This window comes from Symphodus melops (assembly GCF_947650265.1).
Source record: "Symphodus melops genome assembly, chromosome: 21".
NCBI lineage: Eukaryota > Metazoa > Chordata > Actinopteri > Labriformes > Labridae > Symphodus > Symphodus melops.
This window is the reverse complement of record NC_136711.1, coordinates 12,878,029-12,894,755: the sequence shown is the minus strand read 5'-3', so window position 1 is coordinate 12,894,755 and position 16,727 is coordinate 12,878,029. Positions and strand designations below refer to the sequence as shown.

Genomic DNA, 16,727 nt, shown 5'->3' with positions numbered 1-16,727 from the left:
ATTTCAGGCATCTAACCGAACAGACAATGTAACCGGAAGTGCCAAAATTTAAATTCAGTTCATGGTTTTAGGACTTATTGCGGCACCAAATTGGACGTCTAAGTTTTAAAATGAACACAGTTTCATGACTTTTAATGGAGAACAAAAACAAATAATGTGTTCAAAGTAAAAACAGCATTCCACAAATAATAATAAAAAGCATTAAAAAATAAGGTTTTGCATTTCGCGTTTCAAAAAATTATGGCACTCTTGGCTTTCCATACAGAGCGCTCGGTGCGCGCACAACCCGCGTGGTGTATCTCTTCTGGACTCGCTCGCGGGTGCTGAAAAGAGGTTGCAGCTGAGCTTGCGTTGTAAGCTGTGACAGCTGGAAATGGACAGTGACAACGGAGCAGCCTTGAAGTCGTCTCAAACAGGTAGGAGAAGCTTTTTAAAATTTTATTTCTTGTTTTACTTGTGGACGTGGATTCTCAGTCGGTGTTTTTAAAGTTCATAGTCAGAAACGTTTTGGAGTATCATTAATTGGATATAAAAGCGCAGTCAGAAATTTTTGTCTTGAGGTTGTAGGCTTCGCTTCAGGTAGTTTGGCTTGAGCTTTCATTTCATTGGTCACTTAAATAACTTGACTGGGCCTATCTTTATTTATCCTCCCTGGTGTCGGCTTGTCAAAGTGTTTGCAGTTTTCTTACTTTTCCTACCTGTGTTTAAGACGCAGTTTCTACTTTTCTTAGGAATGGACTGGTGGCTTTGAATGTGGTTCACTGTTGAGCCATTAACCTTTGTCCGAGGATGCAAACTGTTTCGTTCTTAGAGCAGTAGTAGGCACATGTTTGCCCTAAATTAATGAGAATTTAGGATTTAATAATGTCTCAGAATCTCAAACATCATGAAATGTAAGTGTTTCTATTTTTTTTACGTTACGCTTTGCATGCAGTTTTTAAGTATGATGTCTTGCTCACAGGTGAAGGTTAAATCAACTCGTTTAGCCTGAATGTTGCGCTAGTGTCCAGAGATCTGTGTGGCTGCCTGTTTGACTCACCACACATTTTCACACAACAGAAATGTGTTTGTGCTCACATATTGCTTTTTTTTTTTTTTTACTCACCAGAGGTATTGGGAGTTGAAGAGCTAGAGATAGATAAGGCACATTATATAACGACCATTTGTGTATTTTATTTTGGGTCATCCTGGCTTTTGTATGAGCACATGAAAGACCTCTTCACTGTCTATTTTTTTCAAAGGACTACAAACAGCAATTTATGACAGAGGGAAAAAAGTCTGAACTCTAACCAACGCCTTATATTATATTTGATATGTAGCTTGCACAGCTTCTCCTGTTTATGGAACAACAACAATGGTGTCACCCTATTATTGGCCACTCGCCTTTGCTTCTCTGTCATATATCATATCTGTAGGTCCCTCTCTCATAGTCTATTTTAACCTTTTTAAATGCCTTTGCTTAATACAAATCTCATTATATATATATATATATATATTTTGCAGTTTGTTTTGCGTTCTTTATGCTACACCTGATGTAGATTTGGCCTCTGCAGTGTGTGCTGGAGGAGAACGTGAACAGCCTGATGGTATATGTAAATGTATTGTAACAAATTCTCAGGGAGAAAAAGGTTGTAGTTTCAGATCAATGGTTGTAGTTTGATCCCTAAAGACTAAGATTTAAAGAAGAAATCATCCTTATACATCCTAAGTATAGAACACGTTTTAAAAAATAAATTTATGTATAGAACACAATGAGGAAATAAGCCATTTGGACCACATGAATTAATTTAGCCTTCTTTAGCTTTACCTAAAAAAAATATTTGTTAAAAAAGCCTGAAGAATGGCATCTTCATCACATTTGAAATTCTTCTTGGCTTGTTTTGCTGTAATTAAGATTCTAAGAGGACAGAATCACCAAATATTTGTTGTTTTACTTTACAATAATACTAAAAAATCTCGGAGATTACAAGGCGTTTACAGTTTAATGTTCTATCAGTAGATTGATCAAGTTATGTTCGTTTATCTAGAGACATGTTAACCTGACCTGTCATATTTCTGTCGTATCTTTCCATGGGCGTGTGTCTATCACACTGTCATTACTCTAAGTGTTGCATTGGCAGACTCAGCTTCTCCTCGATCCAAGCAGAGTAGCCCCCCCGCCAAGCACCGACCACATCCTCGTCATCTTCTGCATCCTCTTTCAATGACCTTGCTCTCCTCCGTCGCCTCTGCGTCAGCTTCAAACCTAAATGGCTCCAAATGATGTCCCCCTTCCTGCCAAGCGGCGCCGCACTGCCCGAGAGATGGAGAGATGTTCTTTCCAACTGCATGCAAGCGTTCATTTTCTTCTGTGAACAAAAGGTCCTTGATTCATCAAATCCCTCGCCCCCCCTATCGCTCACTCTCCTGGGTGATGCTGTAATTTTCACCAACACTCCCCCCTGTGTGAGCTGCTGTGAGTTGGTCGTGTTTTTTATTCTTTCTTGGTTACACAGCTGGGTCAGTATCACATTCAGGGCAGCATGAAGACTCAGATGAAAGGAGCCAGTTTCTTAAAGAAAGGTAAAGCTGAGTATTTATGCTATATATACATTAAACACACAAAGAATAAAGTCACAGTGTCTGAAGTTGTTGTATGGATACAGAAAGAAAACCAAGTTTAAATAAAATTATAGAATATACGGTCTTGTTTTTTTTAATGAGAAAAGTGGATTAGGAGAGTTTGGGTTCACCTGAAGTCACTGAAGACACAGTTCCAGTCATAGATCCAAACACTATAGAGTGACCTTAGAGTTCCAGTTATCTTGTGGTACGTACAAAGTTTTAAAGGCTGCTGAGTGCTTTGTGGACAAAAAATATTCTAAAATCCAATCAAAGTGTATTTATATAGCAGATTTAAAACAACCACATTAAGTGTTGAACAGATTTTTGAACACACATAAAAGAAACATGACCCGTCTGAACTCTGGACCTGAGAATCATTTTGATCTGTGGAGAATTCAAGGCTCATTTAAAGGTGCCCAAAAAAAATAGAAAAATAATCATATTAATGAGATGTATCAATCAATGAACTGCATTTGATTTAATTCAGATCAAAACCAAATGTAGTCTAACATATGAGAGTTGTTTTAGCAGATACCATGAGGAAATGAGTTCATATATGTCATGGTTAATGTCATTTCAGTATTATATTTCAACTTCAAAAAAATATTTTATGTGTATAATAAAGTTAATAATAATATGGGATATAAGGTGTCTACAATTAATTATTCTCCCTTATGTTTACAGAATTGTATTTGCTGCTGCAATGCAGTGATTTATTTAAGATGATACACTTTCAAATGTTTTCCTTTTATTTAATCTAAAATACATTTAAACATTTTAAATTAAAACAAACATAAAATACAAAATAAATGTTTAAACACATTAGTCCATTTTTTTAAAATCATTTTTAAAATAAAAAAATACCATTCCACTAAATTGGTTATTGACAGTTTAAATTTTGATTTCATATTGAGAACTTGTTCAGGCCTTCTATAAATATTGTTTATGATTTACCAAAACAATCTTTGAATAAATAAAAATAAAAACAACTCAGATCTGGGATCTTGCAGCACCTCTCGCCTTGCATGAGTCCATTTTCAGATTATTTCTACCCCAAACATCGATGATGAAGCTGAGTGACCACCCGAATAAATTCTCCCCCCCCCCCCCCCTCTCTCTCCCCCCGCCCTCTGTCTGTCTTACCTCTGAGCGTTTTTCTTCTTTTTGCCATTTGGCTGCCGTCGTCTGTCTCAGTAAAAACCATCAGCTGTGAAATTGAGAATAATCATGTGGAACGAGATTGGGATGGGAGCAGCTTGAGCTCCCGCCCTTCTATGTCAATGGACTCCTGGCTCCTGCTGATAAAGTCTACCAAGGAATGAACAAACGCAAAAAGATGTTCTGTTGAGTGTGAGGACTTTTTTTTTTAGATTTAGATTTTCATCAGATCTTTGTTGTCAGTGTTTAGACGTAGCAAAAAAGCTGTTTTGTGTTGGTCATATTTCAGAATACTATTCATCTGCCTTGGGATATAGCTAATGTGTACACTTTTTTCTCTTATTATAATAAATACACAGAGATATTGTTCTAAGGCCAAACAGTATACGAAAAACTAGGAAATCTTCTGTTGAAAATCTGGAACCATAGAGTGTTTATTTGAATGAATTAAATGATGATTGAAAAGCTAATTGCACTGGCTCCGTTAGATAGACCTTCTATTGTCTTTGGATCGGTGTGTGAGAGAAAATACACGTGAAAGAAAAATGGATCAATTCTCTTGCAGTCTGTCGTGGAAAATTCTCCTTTTACGAGGTGGAGAGTTGCTAATTCTCAAGAAGAAAATTCACGGCGGCGCTTGAATCAGATCTCTTTTAATACGTGCAGCACGGAGGAGAGGCCAGAGCATCTTCTCCCGAACCCTTACATTACAAGTCCTTATATGCAGTACAGAGAGATGGAGGGAGGTGACCTTACACTTAACAAATGGTGATCTTTACATTACAATAGTTATTTGAAGTTTCCTGTATCCTGTCCTCTGGAGACAGTGACTCTGTGATAATCAAATTACATTTACATTTTGTATGGTGTTGTCTGAGAAAGAGGATGCCCTCCTGTGGCTTTCTTTCACCTTCATTCTTCAGAACATTTGCTGTCTCCTGGAAGTCTAGTTAATTTCTCACATTCCTCCCTTTTTGACACAAAGTGTCAAAACAACATTTATAGAAATTACCATACAAGGTCATTATAACAGACTGTTCATTACAGTGAAAAAATGAATGAAAAAACAAATAAAGAGATAAAAAATAAAACAAAAACAAAACAAAAACGATAAAAAATAAATGAGAGAAAAACAAAATAGGCAACTTATGTAGTTGAAACAGTTCTCGGTGGCAAGTTTTCAGTTCATGTTTTTGTTGGATGTTCCGATCCTGTATTGGATCTTGTGTCTTCTTTTGTTGTTGCACACAGTCCATGTTTTACCCTTCTGTAAGAGATGGGGTGTCTAAGTATCAGTATAGTGAATCAGTTGATGATAGGTAATCGTCCCACGGCGTCCTCTCTCAGCACTGCGTAGGTTAGATCGTCGTTCTTCCGTCGGTGCCATTACTCGAAAAAGGTTTGCAGTGATGTATGGATCTTGGTATCCCTCTCAGCTATCCGATCGTCAGTGGATGTTGTCATCATCTCCAGGTGTCCCTCTCAGTTATCTGGACAGCAGTTGTTGTTGTCAGCAGCTCCAGATCTGGTTCTTGTCCACCGTGGTTAAAACGTCCAATGCTTCCTTCTCAGGTCCTTTCCATCTCCAGGCTGGATGTTGTGGAGTTTCACCAATGTAATCCCCAGAAGGGCCGCTTTCACCTTAGGGAAGACAACTTAGAAAACATGGTTATCCACCCCTTTGACACATGGTCAAGACCATGTGTCAAACTTTTGAGGCACAGAGATATCTTTGAGGGGTAAAAATGTCATTTTGGACAGATAAAACATTTGTAGAGTGGGGGAGACAGGTGAAAGAGCAGCAGTCCCAGGAGCTTCAAATCCCAGTGACTCTGGGTCATTAGCACCTGTATGAGCTGACATTTACATACTGATGAAATGCATATTTAAAGTCAGTATGTACTGTGAAATCCTTCCCAATAGTACAGCTGCCTGAGCAGACAGGTTAGCAGTGTTAGTACAAACAAATCAAAGTTAATGAAAAGAGTGTCAAAGAGTGCATCTCTTGGTTTTTGACACAGACAGGGGTGTGGTTCTCCATCTTGAGCTGTAAAGAGTAAGGTTAAGACTGTTCTTCATTTTAAAATCACATGAGTGCACAAAAAGATTTAAAAAGGTTGGTAGTGTCTGGTAGTCATAGACAGAGGGAACTCGATAAAGCTTGTGTCAAGTCAGTTGAAGCTTTATCTGCGTCAGGAGTTCAAGTCAAAAAAGTCAGTCATGGCCAAAATTCTACCCCCATGTGTGGGGGTCGGGAGATCTCCACCCTTTTTAAAATCCATGGACAACAATAGCCTGTTCAAACCAATTAGGCAACCGTTTGTTTGTTTTTTCAGTTTTTTAACATCCAAGATTGTGGACGTAAAATCAGGACCACATTTATGAAACTCCGGAGTAAAATAATGCATTTTTTAAAAAACTAAAAATAGTTTGCAAACTTGTCCTGCAAAATTTCGGACCGTTTTCTGCCAGAAAACAAAAATGGACAAACAACAAACACTGTCTCAGCTTGACAATGCCTCTGCATAGGAAAACATATACACAGACACTGTCAACATACTGAACAAGTGTATTAATACACAATGGTTGATAAAAACTAATTTCTCAGCTCTATTTCAATCCAGAGTGAAAATTGGAGAAAAAACACCCTATGGTATCTTCATCCAAGAATAAAATGCACCATTGATTGTGAAAGCAACCCAGAACTGTGAGTCAAGATGAAAAGAAATGCTAGAATTTGCATTTGTTAGAACAACCAAACACCCAAGCTGATTAACATTAGGTGTTACAGACATCTGCCGGATGCTGACCACCTTCATTTACATCCCTTAAGTACTTTAATGAATTCCAACCCCAATTTGGTTTTTCTTCAGGCACGATGGGGGAGGTATGGTGAGATTTAGAAAGTTCAAACAATAGCACCTTATTTTATAAAACAATGATTTCAAAACAGTCTCAGGACTAAATGGATATCTTTTAATCTCGTCTAAAATTAAATTTTGACTGGAAAACAATATAATATGCTATTATATTTCTAAAATTCAAGATTGTTTAAAATTTTAATTATCATTACAGTGTTAGTTGCTATGTTTATTCTTTTTCAGTCGAATCAGTGTTTTCTGTGTGTGTAGGTGTGTGTGTGTGTGTGTGTGTGTCTCTGTATGTGCTGCTCACTACTCTGACCTTCCTCCACTGCCTCCTCTGGCTTTGTCAAGAGGAATCCTACAACAGACACCTTCAAGTGGTGCATGTGACCAGGATTCTTCTGGATCTTGTATTAAACTCAGGATTCCCATCTCCTTCCCTTTTGTAGCATTGTTCTTGGAGTCAGTGCTGTTGCACTTTCAGTTTGATATGGACCCCGTCTTCTTCTCCTTCTGCTCTTTGGTGGCAATCTCTGTCCAGGACTCTGTGGCCCATCAATCTCCAGTCTTTTTCAGGTGTTTCCTCTGCAACCTCCTTCACGTTTGGTTGACATGGCCTGTGTAAAAATTCTTTCTTGGAGAAACAGAGTTACTTGCTTAAGGAGACAGAAAGAAGGCTTTTAAATCCGGGTGTGTGGTCGGCCCCTCTTCTTTCTAAGAGTTCGTCTGGTGTGCTTGACCTCCTGTGGAGGAGGTGTTGCTGCAGAGTTGTAGGTGTGGAGACAGAGGAGGAAGTCACATCTTAAAATCTAACCCTACATTTCTACTTGTCCTTCATTTCTTATTTAAAACCTCATTTCTTTTTCCTTTCAATCTCTACTAATTTTGAAAAAACAAAATAATCTTTTCTTCCCTACTTTCATTTTTACCTTTTAGTCTAACATACTCAACGCCATCATAAAACATTCTGTGCTTAATTTCTTTTAATAGAAGACATCTCATGTGTGAAGAACTGCTAAAGTTGAACATCTCTAAATCACATATTCCCCATTTGTCTGCTCTTAATTCAGCAGAGCCTGAAAATTCAGATATAAATGTTATTTTTCCCCGTTTTGTTTTCTCATGTTTTCAGTGACTCACTGGGACAGATGTGCTTAAACGTTCAATGGGCTTATCACTCACACAACTTCACAATCACACTGATCTTCCCATACAGTGTATGGTTGGATCTTATCAAACATACACTAAAACTTTTTGCAACTTAATTCAGCCAGGTGGTTTGTATGACACATAAGTTCCGAGCAACGCACCTCAATAGCATACAATCTGCATGCCAGACACTGAATGTCGCAAACAAAGTTTTTATTTTTGATTATCACTCATACGCCCATTTTATTTTAGTGGGGCCTTGTGTATATCTATAATAATCGTTGTTTCACGTGTTTTATTCTTTAAGTGCAGACAGCCTCGTGCTGTTCGTTAGATATTTTAGTTTCATTTTTCGTTTTTTCTTTTTCTTAACTTTTCTCGTTTAAGACACTCTAAACATATAAAACGCACAACACATCAACAAAACACACTACACATCAACCTCCATCACCGCGCAGGGTATGGGAATTACCAAAACATAAACCTCCAAGACCGGTATTACATGGGCATGGCGTCCATAAAACACTATATGGACCCGAAAAGCATAACTGAAACCACCCCAAAGGACTTAAATTACGTTTCAGCTACCTAGGCTTTTACAAATTGAGCAAATGATTCAAACGCCGTACTCACTTAGATAGAGCGTCCGCTGTCTGCACCCTGTATCTGACGTCAGGTGGGATCCAAAATCTCCGTTTGTCGGAGCGGAATTTTCCCGGCCGGCAGCTCCTTCAGTTCAGTCTCAGGTTGCAATCAGCGGAAACGTCTATCCCATCCTCTCGTCGCCATAATGTCGTGGAAAATTCTCCTTTTACGAGGTGGAGAGTTGCTAATTCTCAAGAAGAAAATTCACGGCGGCGCTTGAATCAGATCTCTTTTAATACGTGCAGCACGGAGGAGAGGCCAGAGCATCTTCTCCCGAACCCTTACATTACAAGTCCTTATATGCAGTACAGAGAGATGGAGGGAGGTGACCTTACACTTAACAAATGGTGATCTTTACATTACAATAGTTATTTGAAGTTTCCTGTATCCTGTCCTCTGGAGACAGTGACTCTGTGATAATCAAATTACATTTACATTTTGTATGGTGTTGTCTGAGAAAGAGGATGCCCTCCTGTGGCTTTCTTTCACCTTCATTCTTCAGAACATTTGCTGTCTCCTGGAAGTCTAGTTAATTTCTCACAAGTCGGAGTACTGTGGTTTCTCGTACACCAGAGATCTGCAGGCGGCCATTTTCTGCCCGGGAGTGTATTGTTGTACCCCCTGCCTTTGTTGTCGACAAACACTTCCTCTGCAGATGACTGATAGGCACATTTGAAAAACCGAAAAACACATTTTGTTTTAACTTGAATGCATATTTCCCTTGTTTTTTATTTTTTTATGCCTAAGCTTTTAAACTAAGAGAAAAACGTCTAACATCAAAAATTATTTTAATGGACTGTCGGTAAATTCCCAAGCCACGGTCGCCCTCGCAGCTGCAAATGTGCATTAAACACCTTATCACAACAGACACACACCAGATTCCTCCCCCCCCTGTCAGCTTCACCTCCGACACTCTAAAATGGATTTCTGCTTAAGTCTCTCATCAAAGCTGTAATGGCTCTGAGGCTGTGTCATTACCAGTCAGACGACTCCCTCCTTCACACAGCCAAGGCTTAAACCTGCCTCTGGACTGATAACTGTCGCCTTTATTTGGCTGCTTAGTAGCAAAAACTGATGACAAAGCCGCACTCCCTGACTCTCTGCTGATCTCCATCCTCAACCAAAGGTCTGTCAACCAGAGCCCAGGGTGTAAAAACAAAAAACACCATCAAGGTCCTGCAAAACTGTGAGAATGCCAACAAAAGATCGATATGAAACATGTGATGACAACACAGGCAGGTCAATACTGAGCTGTGATTAATTGAAAGGCAGTCTATATAAACTAAATGTTTGATTATTTAAAATGCTAGAAACTGAAACAAGCAGAAAAACTCATCAAAATGTCAACAATGTCATTCAGGGGCCGGCAGGAAAAAATACACCTGGTGAACAGACTTGACCGATTTCGTTCCTTAAAAGGAATCTGAATTAAGTACTCCATTACATCTTTATAGTATGCATTTTGAAATGACAAGCTAATGCTAATTTAACCTGCGGTTATTCATTCAACTAATTTTAATTGATATAAACAAAACAACAGCTAGCATTTTCTCCGGCCACTGCTGTCACCGAACAGACAAAAAGCACTACCTGAAATTCATTTTTCCCCCTTCAAAATAAAAGTCTCTCACGTAGCATACCGTTAACAAGAGAGAAACAGAACTTTGCAGTAGTTGTATCTTACCTACCATACCACAACGTAACTTACAGTAACATCTGACGACGTGCAGAGAGTTTTCAACGTTGTTAAAAATGCGCCCTCTGTTCTGCTGCTCTTTTCTCAAACATCTATCCCACTCTCTGAGCTGTTGTTCGCCATGGTGGCGGCTTGTACTCCAGCTCAACAAATGCCATTAGCCTTAAGCAAATTCATGGGAGCATATCATCAGTAATCTTCTCCTGCAAATTGAACAGCATATATCTTGCATGTTAACGTCTTCTTCTTTTTGGTGGTACAAAATACTTTGAGACGTCCCTTTTCCTTTTCTTGGGTCACTTTGTCATCATGTAAACGGGGGATAAAGAAAAGATTTTTTTTTTTACGGAAAGCTTGTACTTGAGCAAACAACACAGAAATATCATGTTTTTGACGTCGTCTTTTAACCCATTTGTCTGCAAAAAACAAAAAAGCCTCACATGAATGTCACACAGCAGCCCTGATGATAATGAACCACACACATCGAGGGCTGTGTGGGAAGCTGAATTATCATTCGGTCCATTCCCTCTCCGGTCTCCTGCGGCTGTCGTGCAGGTAGAGATCCAGTATGACTGTGAGTGTGGCGTTAAGAGGTGTACACGCCCACTTATGCATGTGTGTCACATGTGCAGAAACATACCGGAATTTCCAGCAGTGAGGATATACCATTTTGACGTACAGAGAAATTGTCTGACTGATACAATGAACAGGATTCCACAGAGATGTTACTTTGATGTTACCTTGCCAAATCTCATTTGAAAGCATTTTTAACTTTGTCCAAAAGCTATGATTTATATGTGATTGTTAAAAAAAATATATAATTCAAACTTTTTAATGTTGGGTGTTTTTGTAATCTTATTTTTATCAATGATGACATATTATTCTCTGCACTAAGAAACTGTTTGTAAACTAAGCTGTGAGGTTGCTGTGTGCTCTAGCTGACATCGTGCTGTTTTGGACCTGAGAGGTTGTTTGTGAGTCTTTTAGTTGCTGTTGCTGAAGTTTTGTCTGTGGCTGGTTCACACAAGATAATAGCAAAATAATTAAGCATCCTCTACAAAAGCTAATCATTTATCCATTAAGTTTTTCATTTTAAAGGAGCCTTAATGCTGTTTTGTTTTTTGTTTTTTTTTAATAATTTAGGAGTTCAACTGGCTAAGAATCTTGTCCTTCCCTGCAGAGTGGTTAAAGCAGAACATTCATAAGAGGAAGCTCAACAGCACATCTGCATGTCATGCACTGTAGCTTACTGAAAAAGACACAATAATGGCCATTTTGGGTTTCTTTTCCCAGTTTGCATCCGATTCCTCAAGCCGCTTCTTACTCCGAAATAATCTTTTCTCTTTGTTGGCTCATTAAATGGTGCATTATATTCTCTCTAATGGCCATTACTGCTGAACACAAAGGGGCAGTGAGGCGGGTTAAATTAAATGGTTGTTAATTGGAGGAGTCATTACAGCTGCTCGTGTGCTGCCGTCTGCTTCTGTCAGGAGTCAGGACTGAATCACAGCGCTCTGATGGAGAAGCCTCTGGACTGTTATGACCTCTAAAGAGTCGGGTTCATTGGTCATCTGGCGTAAATGACTTTGGGATGCCACTTACATAAAGATTCTCTTTGGGAACAAGTCCTGAATATGATTTTTTTTGTTTCCTCTTGTTTAGTTTAGCAAATGTTTTGTGTTTCTTTTAGCGTTGAGATTGTGTGATTATCAAATCTGTCCAGCAAGTAACAAAAAAAGATTGACTTTTTGAATTGCATTTGAATGGGAATATTTTGATTGATTGATTTGAATTAAACATAAGGCCATCATTAAGTAAACAGAGAGTATTAGCAAGTCCATGAAAAGGTTTTTTGGTGATGTTAGTCACAAGTTTTGATACCCAGTCATGATCAGGAACAGACCCATGCAAGTCCAGCGCTGCATGACACCCTTCTAAGTGTTTAGTAAAAGTAGTCTGAGTGTGGCCTGATTGAAGCAAAAGCTCCCTTTCTACCAAGCAGTACGGTATGGATCAGTACAGTTTGGTCTGGTTTGGTTCCGTAAAGCTCCGTTTAAAGTTCCGTTTGCGTTTCCACAACCAACTGTGTCGTATTTGGTAGGCGGCGTGTAAGCCGGATGCCGACATGCAGAAATAGGATGCTATGGACATGCACTAATGGAGAGATGTCAGAGTGAGGGAGGGGCAGGCGCTCCTGAGCTGGTTGGATAGGGGGGTCTGGTGCCTTGTTCTTATCCCTCAGCAGTGCCCAGGAAGTGGTCTGGCACCTCTCCAGCTACCCGGCCAATTTCCAGATTTTGGTCCACACCGGGACTTGAACCGGCTACATGTCGGTTCCCCTGGCTTATCTTGTGATAATTCTCTAAATATTACCCACCTGCAATAACATGTTGTCACATTGTTTACACATTGTAATAAAATGCATCATTGTACCAAAATGATCCCTTTTTACATCAGCATTAATCAGGTGGATAAAGGACTTAGCAATCCTTTTCACACATTTAGTAAAATCCTTTGTATTGTCAGACTGCTCAGTACAGCCCTTTATCACACTGAATGAGTGGGTTCTTCAAAACTGAGACGAGGTGAAAATGTGAACATTATTCATTGTTAATTTCTTGTACAAACCAAATGAATAAAAGTAAACATAGTATGTGTGGAGAATACACAATGAAAGCTTGGTAAAGCCTGCATGAATCATCCCTACATATTGTTTCAGTGATGTTATCAAGAGGTTTAATTATCAGTTTAATTATAGGAGTTTAATTCACTGACAGTAACACTGGTTGTTTGTACAAAAAAAAAAAAAAAAGCTATCCAGATGCCTCTCTCTGCTCTACCACCTTCAGGAATCAGTCAGATAATTCAGGCAATTAAAGCCTTTTTACCTTGGGAGTACACCTAATTAAAAGTCCATTCAATTTAGCGTGTCAGCTTTCCAATATGAATCTGCACAGATGAGAAGTCAGAGGATGGATTGTGCTGAGATAGAGACCAGGAAACAGGAGTGATCTTATCTGACTTCATTTGTACACGATGGGATGATTGTTTTAAAAAAAAAAAACCAAACCTTGTTACATTTTTTACAGTAAGATTATACACCTCGGTAATTCTCATTAAATTAAAGATAGCTTTAACCCGCAGTCTCGATGGATCAATCCTAAAAAAGTTGTTTATAATTAACAAAACATCACGTGGATATTTTGTTGGATAAACAAAATCAAACCTGGCAAACAGTACCACTGTAAAGCGACGTTGAAATAGTTGCATTTTGTTTTAACGTTTTCAGGTGCTTATATTTACTTAACAGTCGTCACTATAGTAGACAGTATGTCTACATCGTAATTAAAAAACACCTTTATTGGTGGTTTGTGTGCAAAGCTTATGAACTGGAGTCATGGGACTCAAGTTCTTTAAACTGGAAGCCTCAGATCAAATCCAATCGTGATTCCCCGCTCTCTGATTTCTGAGTCCATCCGCTGTCCTTTAAAGGCCCCAAAAGCCCTGAAGTAAACCTTGAAAATAAAGAAAAGTCCTTTACAACATTAACTATATAAAACGTCCTTTTTTAAAGCTAAGCTCAGTTAGTGATACAAGAAGTCTATTTGCTAACATTATTAAAGATGGTAGGTCAGGAAATCCCACCATTCCCAGGCTTCCATCCCTTTCTATAAGCACCAGGGATTCATTTGAGATTAACACATTTTTAGTTTCATATTTAAGTATCTTGTCACGTCACTATTATTTAACAATATCATTTTAACAGATACAGAATGGAAGTATTGTTCTCATTGCAGCTCTACTAAAAGCCCTCCTAGTCCAGGATGAGAGTCTGAATGAAACCTCAAACTGCTTTGTAAAGTATTTATTCGAAATTTTAATCAATTCATGTCTTTGATAAGGAGACTTGTCTTTGTATAATTAATGAAATCTAATGGTTCTTTTTAGACAGTTTTCTTCTTGACTGAGAAATGAGGACTTTCAGGGGGGCCGTTATGTAACTCCAGATTTCAAACTATCATTTCCATTACATATTGACACTGTAGTGTTGAACCTGCTTATCTTTAAGAAATGAATATGCAGTTTGACAGAGCACTGCAGCACTGATTGGTTTGTTTGTAATGTTATGGTCTGTGTGGACTCTGGAGCTGGAGCTGGAGTCCGAGCATCCGGCGAGAAACTGATTGGCGTTTGATCGTCTTTATTTTATCCAGCGCCTTACATTAAGTTACGCCTGGGCCTTTTAGTATCACTTGGGGACGCTTCGAGTTAATTAGATTAATGTTGTCTGAAAAACTGTGCAACCTCAAGTAACAGTTATGTAATAGCTTTTTATATACTGTACACCAATGTATTTCTGCTTCCCCAGAGATTAAATAATGTAGCACCTACTATGAAGAGCAGGCATTTGGCAAGTTTCTCCTATTGCATACTCAATGCTTCCTATCTAAAGATATACAGAGCTTCCTCTGTACAATGTATATTTATCCTCTGAGGAGACACCGACCAGACAAATGACATGGAGAGACATCTCTCAGTCATCGCCATTAGTCATCCTCGCCTCCGTGTTCTCTCCTCCCACATTCAGCTTTCACTCCATATGGAAAGCATACGTTTGCCCTCTACGTTGAAGGACTCTCCACTTGGCACGCCATCAGCTAGCACAAACATGTTTGCATTTTGCTGAAGTTTGACAAGTGGCGAGAGTTTTACTTCATGCCAGAGCTGAAAAAAAAAAATGATATACTGCATATAGAGATGCAGGCTGAGAAAGAGTTCATGAGATAGTGTTTCAGCCTCTTTTATCAGCATCATAGTTACTGAGCTGAGATCTCAGCGTCACAAAGAAACCTGAATGGAAAACAGACGGGTAGCAGATTAACCCTCCATCACGTTCTCTGGGATGAAAATGTCCGTCTTACTTTATGCTTGACGTCTGCTGTCATCCCCGTGACTGTTTGTTGTTGCTTCCTGCCTCAGTCAGCTTGCTTCCTGATTGGTTGTTTTATAATGTTCCTTGTGACAATCCACAGAGTGCTTACTCTGTTGTCCTCTGTGTTCTCCCCACACGACAGGATTTCTGATGTTTTGTATTTACAATCTGGCTCAAAATCAGCCTGATTATCTTGTAGCGTGTACTCCATCAGGTGTTGTTTAACTCCATAACTGTTCAAGATGAGGCACAACGGAGGACATTAGTGTCTGACTTTATCAGACTCTGCAACCAGTGCTTGAATGCACGAGATAAATAAAGTTAGAAAACAGCTGAATGTGATGAAGAATAAATCTCACTCATGTGTCCGTATACTTAAATTCATCAAACAGCCAGTCTGAGAGCATTCATTTTCATTTTCAGTCAGCGAGAGGGCTAGCATGCAACACACCTTGATTTTCAACACTTACATACTATATGATACTATTTTGCAAAATGTTGTGGAAGCTGACGATGACAATAGTAACGATAAATCCCCTTTGTTGTAAGAATGTAGGTTAAGTCTTAAGAAGGCAGACAGAGGAAGGAGGATTACTGCTGCATTCAGGCTGATTCCCTCCAACAGCCCACAGAACATCACAGTTGTCATAAATAATCATTTCATTGTAATCAGCACTTCTTCATGTTTTCATGCTTTTCAGCACACTGAAACATCTTTGAAACCAGCCATATACATTCTCTGAAAGCAAATGCTAGCATGTATCGGGTTTTGAGGATGGAGAGATGACAGTCCCTAAAGCCAATCAAAAAGTCTTTTACTCAGCAACACCTTACCTTACTTTTTTCAGATGGCATCACTTCCTCTGCGTTCTTGTCTCGTCAGTCTCGCTCCGTCCTGAAATGTCCTTGAGAGCAGTTTGCCAGAAGCGGTAGAGTTGTTTGCTAACATTATACTAACCTGTTAAGATGTAGACAAGTATGTTTTCACAGCTAGTGAAAGGCCATACACTTCAGATCATTGCGTCTTAAAGGTAAAGTTGAAAGAGGGCAAAACGGCTGAGTCATTAAAAGGTAAAAACCGAAATGTGGAGCGACAACCAGTATCTAATGTTGTGTTCATCGTCAAGCTTTAGAGAGGCTCGAGGGCGAATATTGTTTTCTGAAAAAGCAAGGCCATTTGCCTCCCTCTATTTTAACACTTTATTTCACGAGGAGATTACTGGCTCCATGATCACTCTGTATTTGTGAGAGCTAAATAACCATTTCTACAAGTCTCATGTACTTGTAGTTGCCTCGTGATTGGAGCATGGAATTAGACAGGAGGGCATCATGACTCCTGTGTACAGGCTGTTCTTTCGGTCTCTGCTTTACTGATGACTTTGAACTAGACGCTAAAATGATGATACACGCTGCACGGCTGCCGTCTGGGCCGCTGCTGCACTTGGTTTTTATTCCTCCACTGTAGCGCTGAGCGTAAAACTGACTGATGCTTATAGGGGAGCGCTGAAATGAAAAACGTAACATCCAGTTACCTCACTGTTTGTTTACTGATTTTGTTTTGTTTTCCTGCTGTTTGCGTGTGAATAAAAAGCAGAGTTAATGTTCCAGTACTTCACTTTCACTCATGCATAGGTCACATTTGCTTTGGTCCCCATAGCGGCCTCGGGCCTCTCCCAGA

At 39.1% G+C, this 16,727-nt stretch overlaps 1 protein-coding gene across 1 annotated transcript in view; it reads left to right on the top strand.

Moving 5' to 3' along the window:
- Nucleotides 1–240: 240 nt before the first annotated feature.
- LOC306817219 (zinc finger protein 385D-like) overlaps nt 241–16,727 on the top strand; it is a 65,338-nt gene continuing 48,851 nt past the window's right edge. The window contains exon 1 of the mRNA XM_079333921.1: nt 241–416. Coding sequence (XP_079190047.1) covers nt 374–416 — 43 coding nt within the window. The 5' untranslated portion in view covers nt 241–373. The remainder of the gene's footprint in view (nt 417–16,727) is intronic.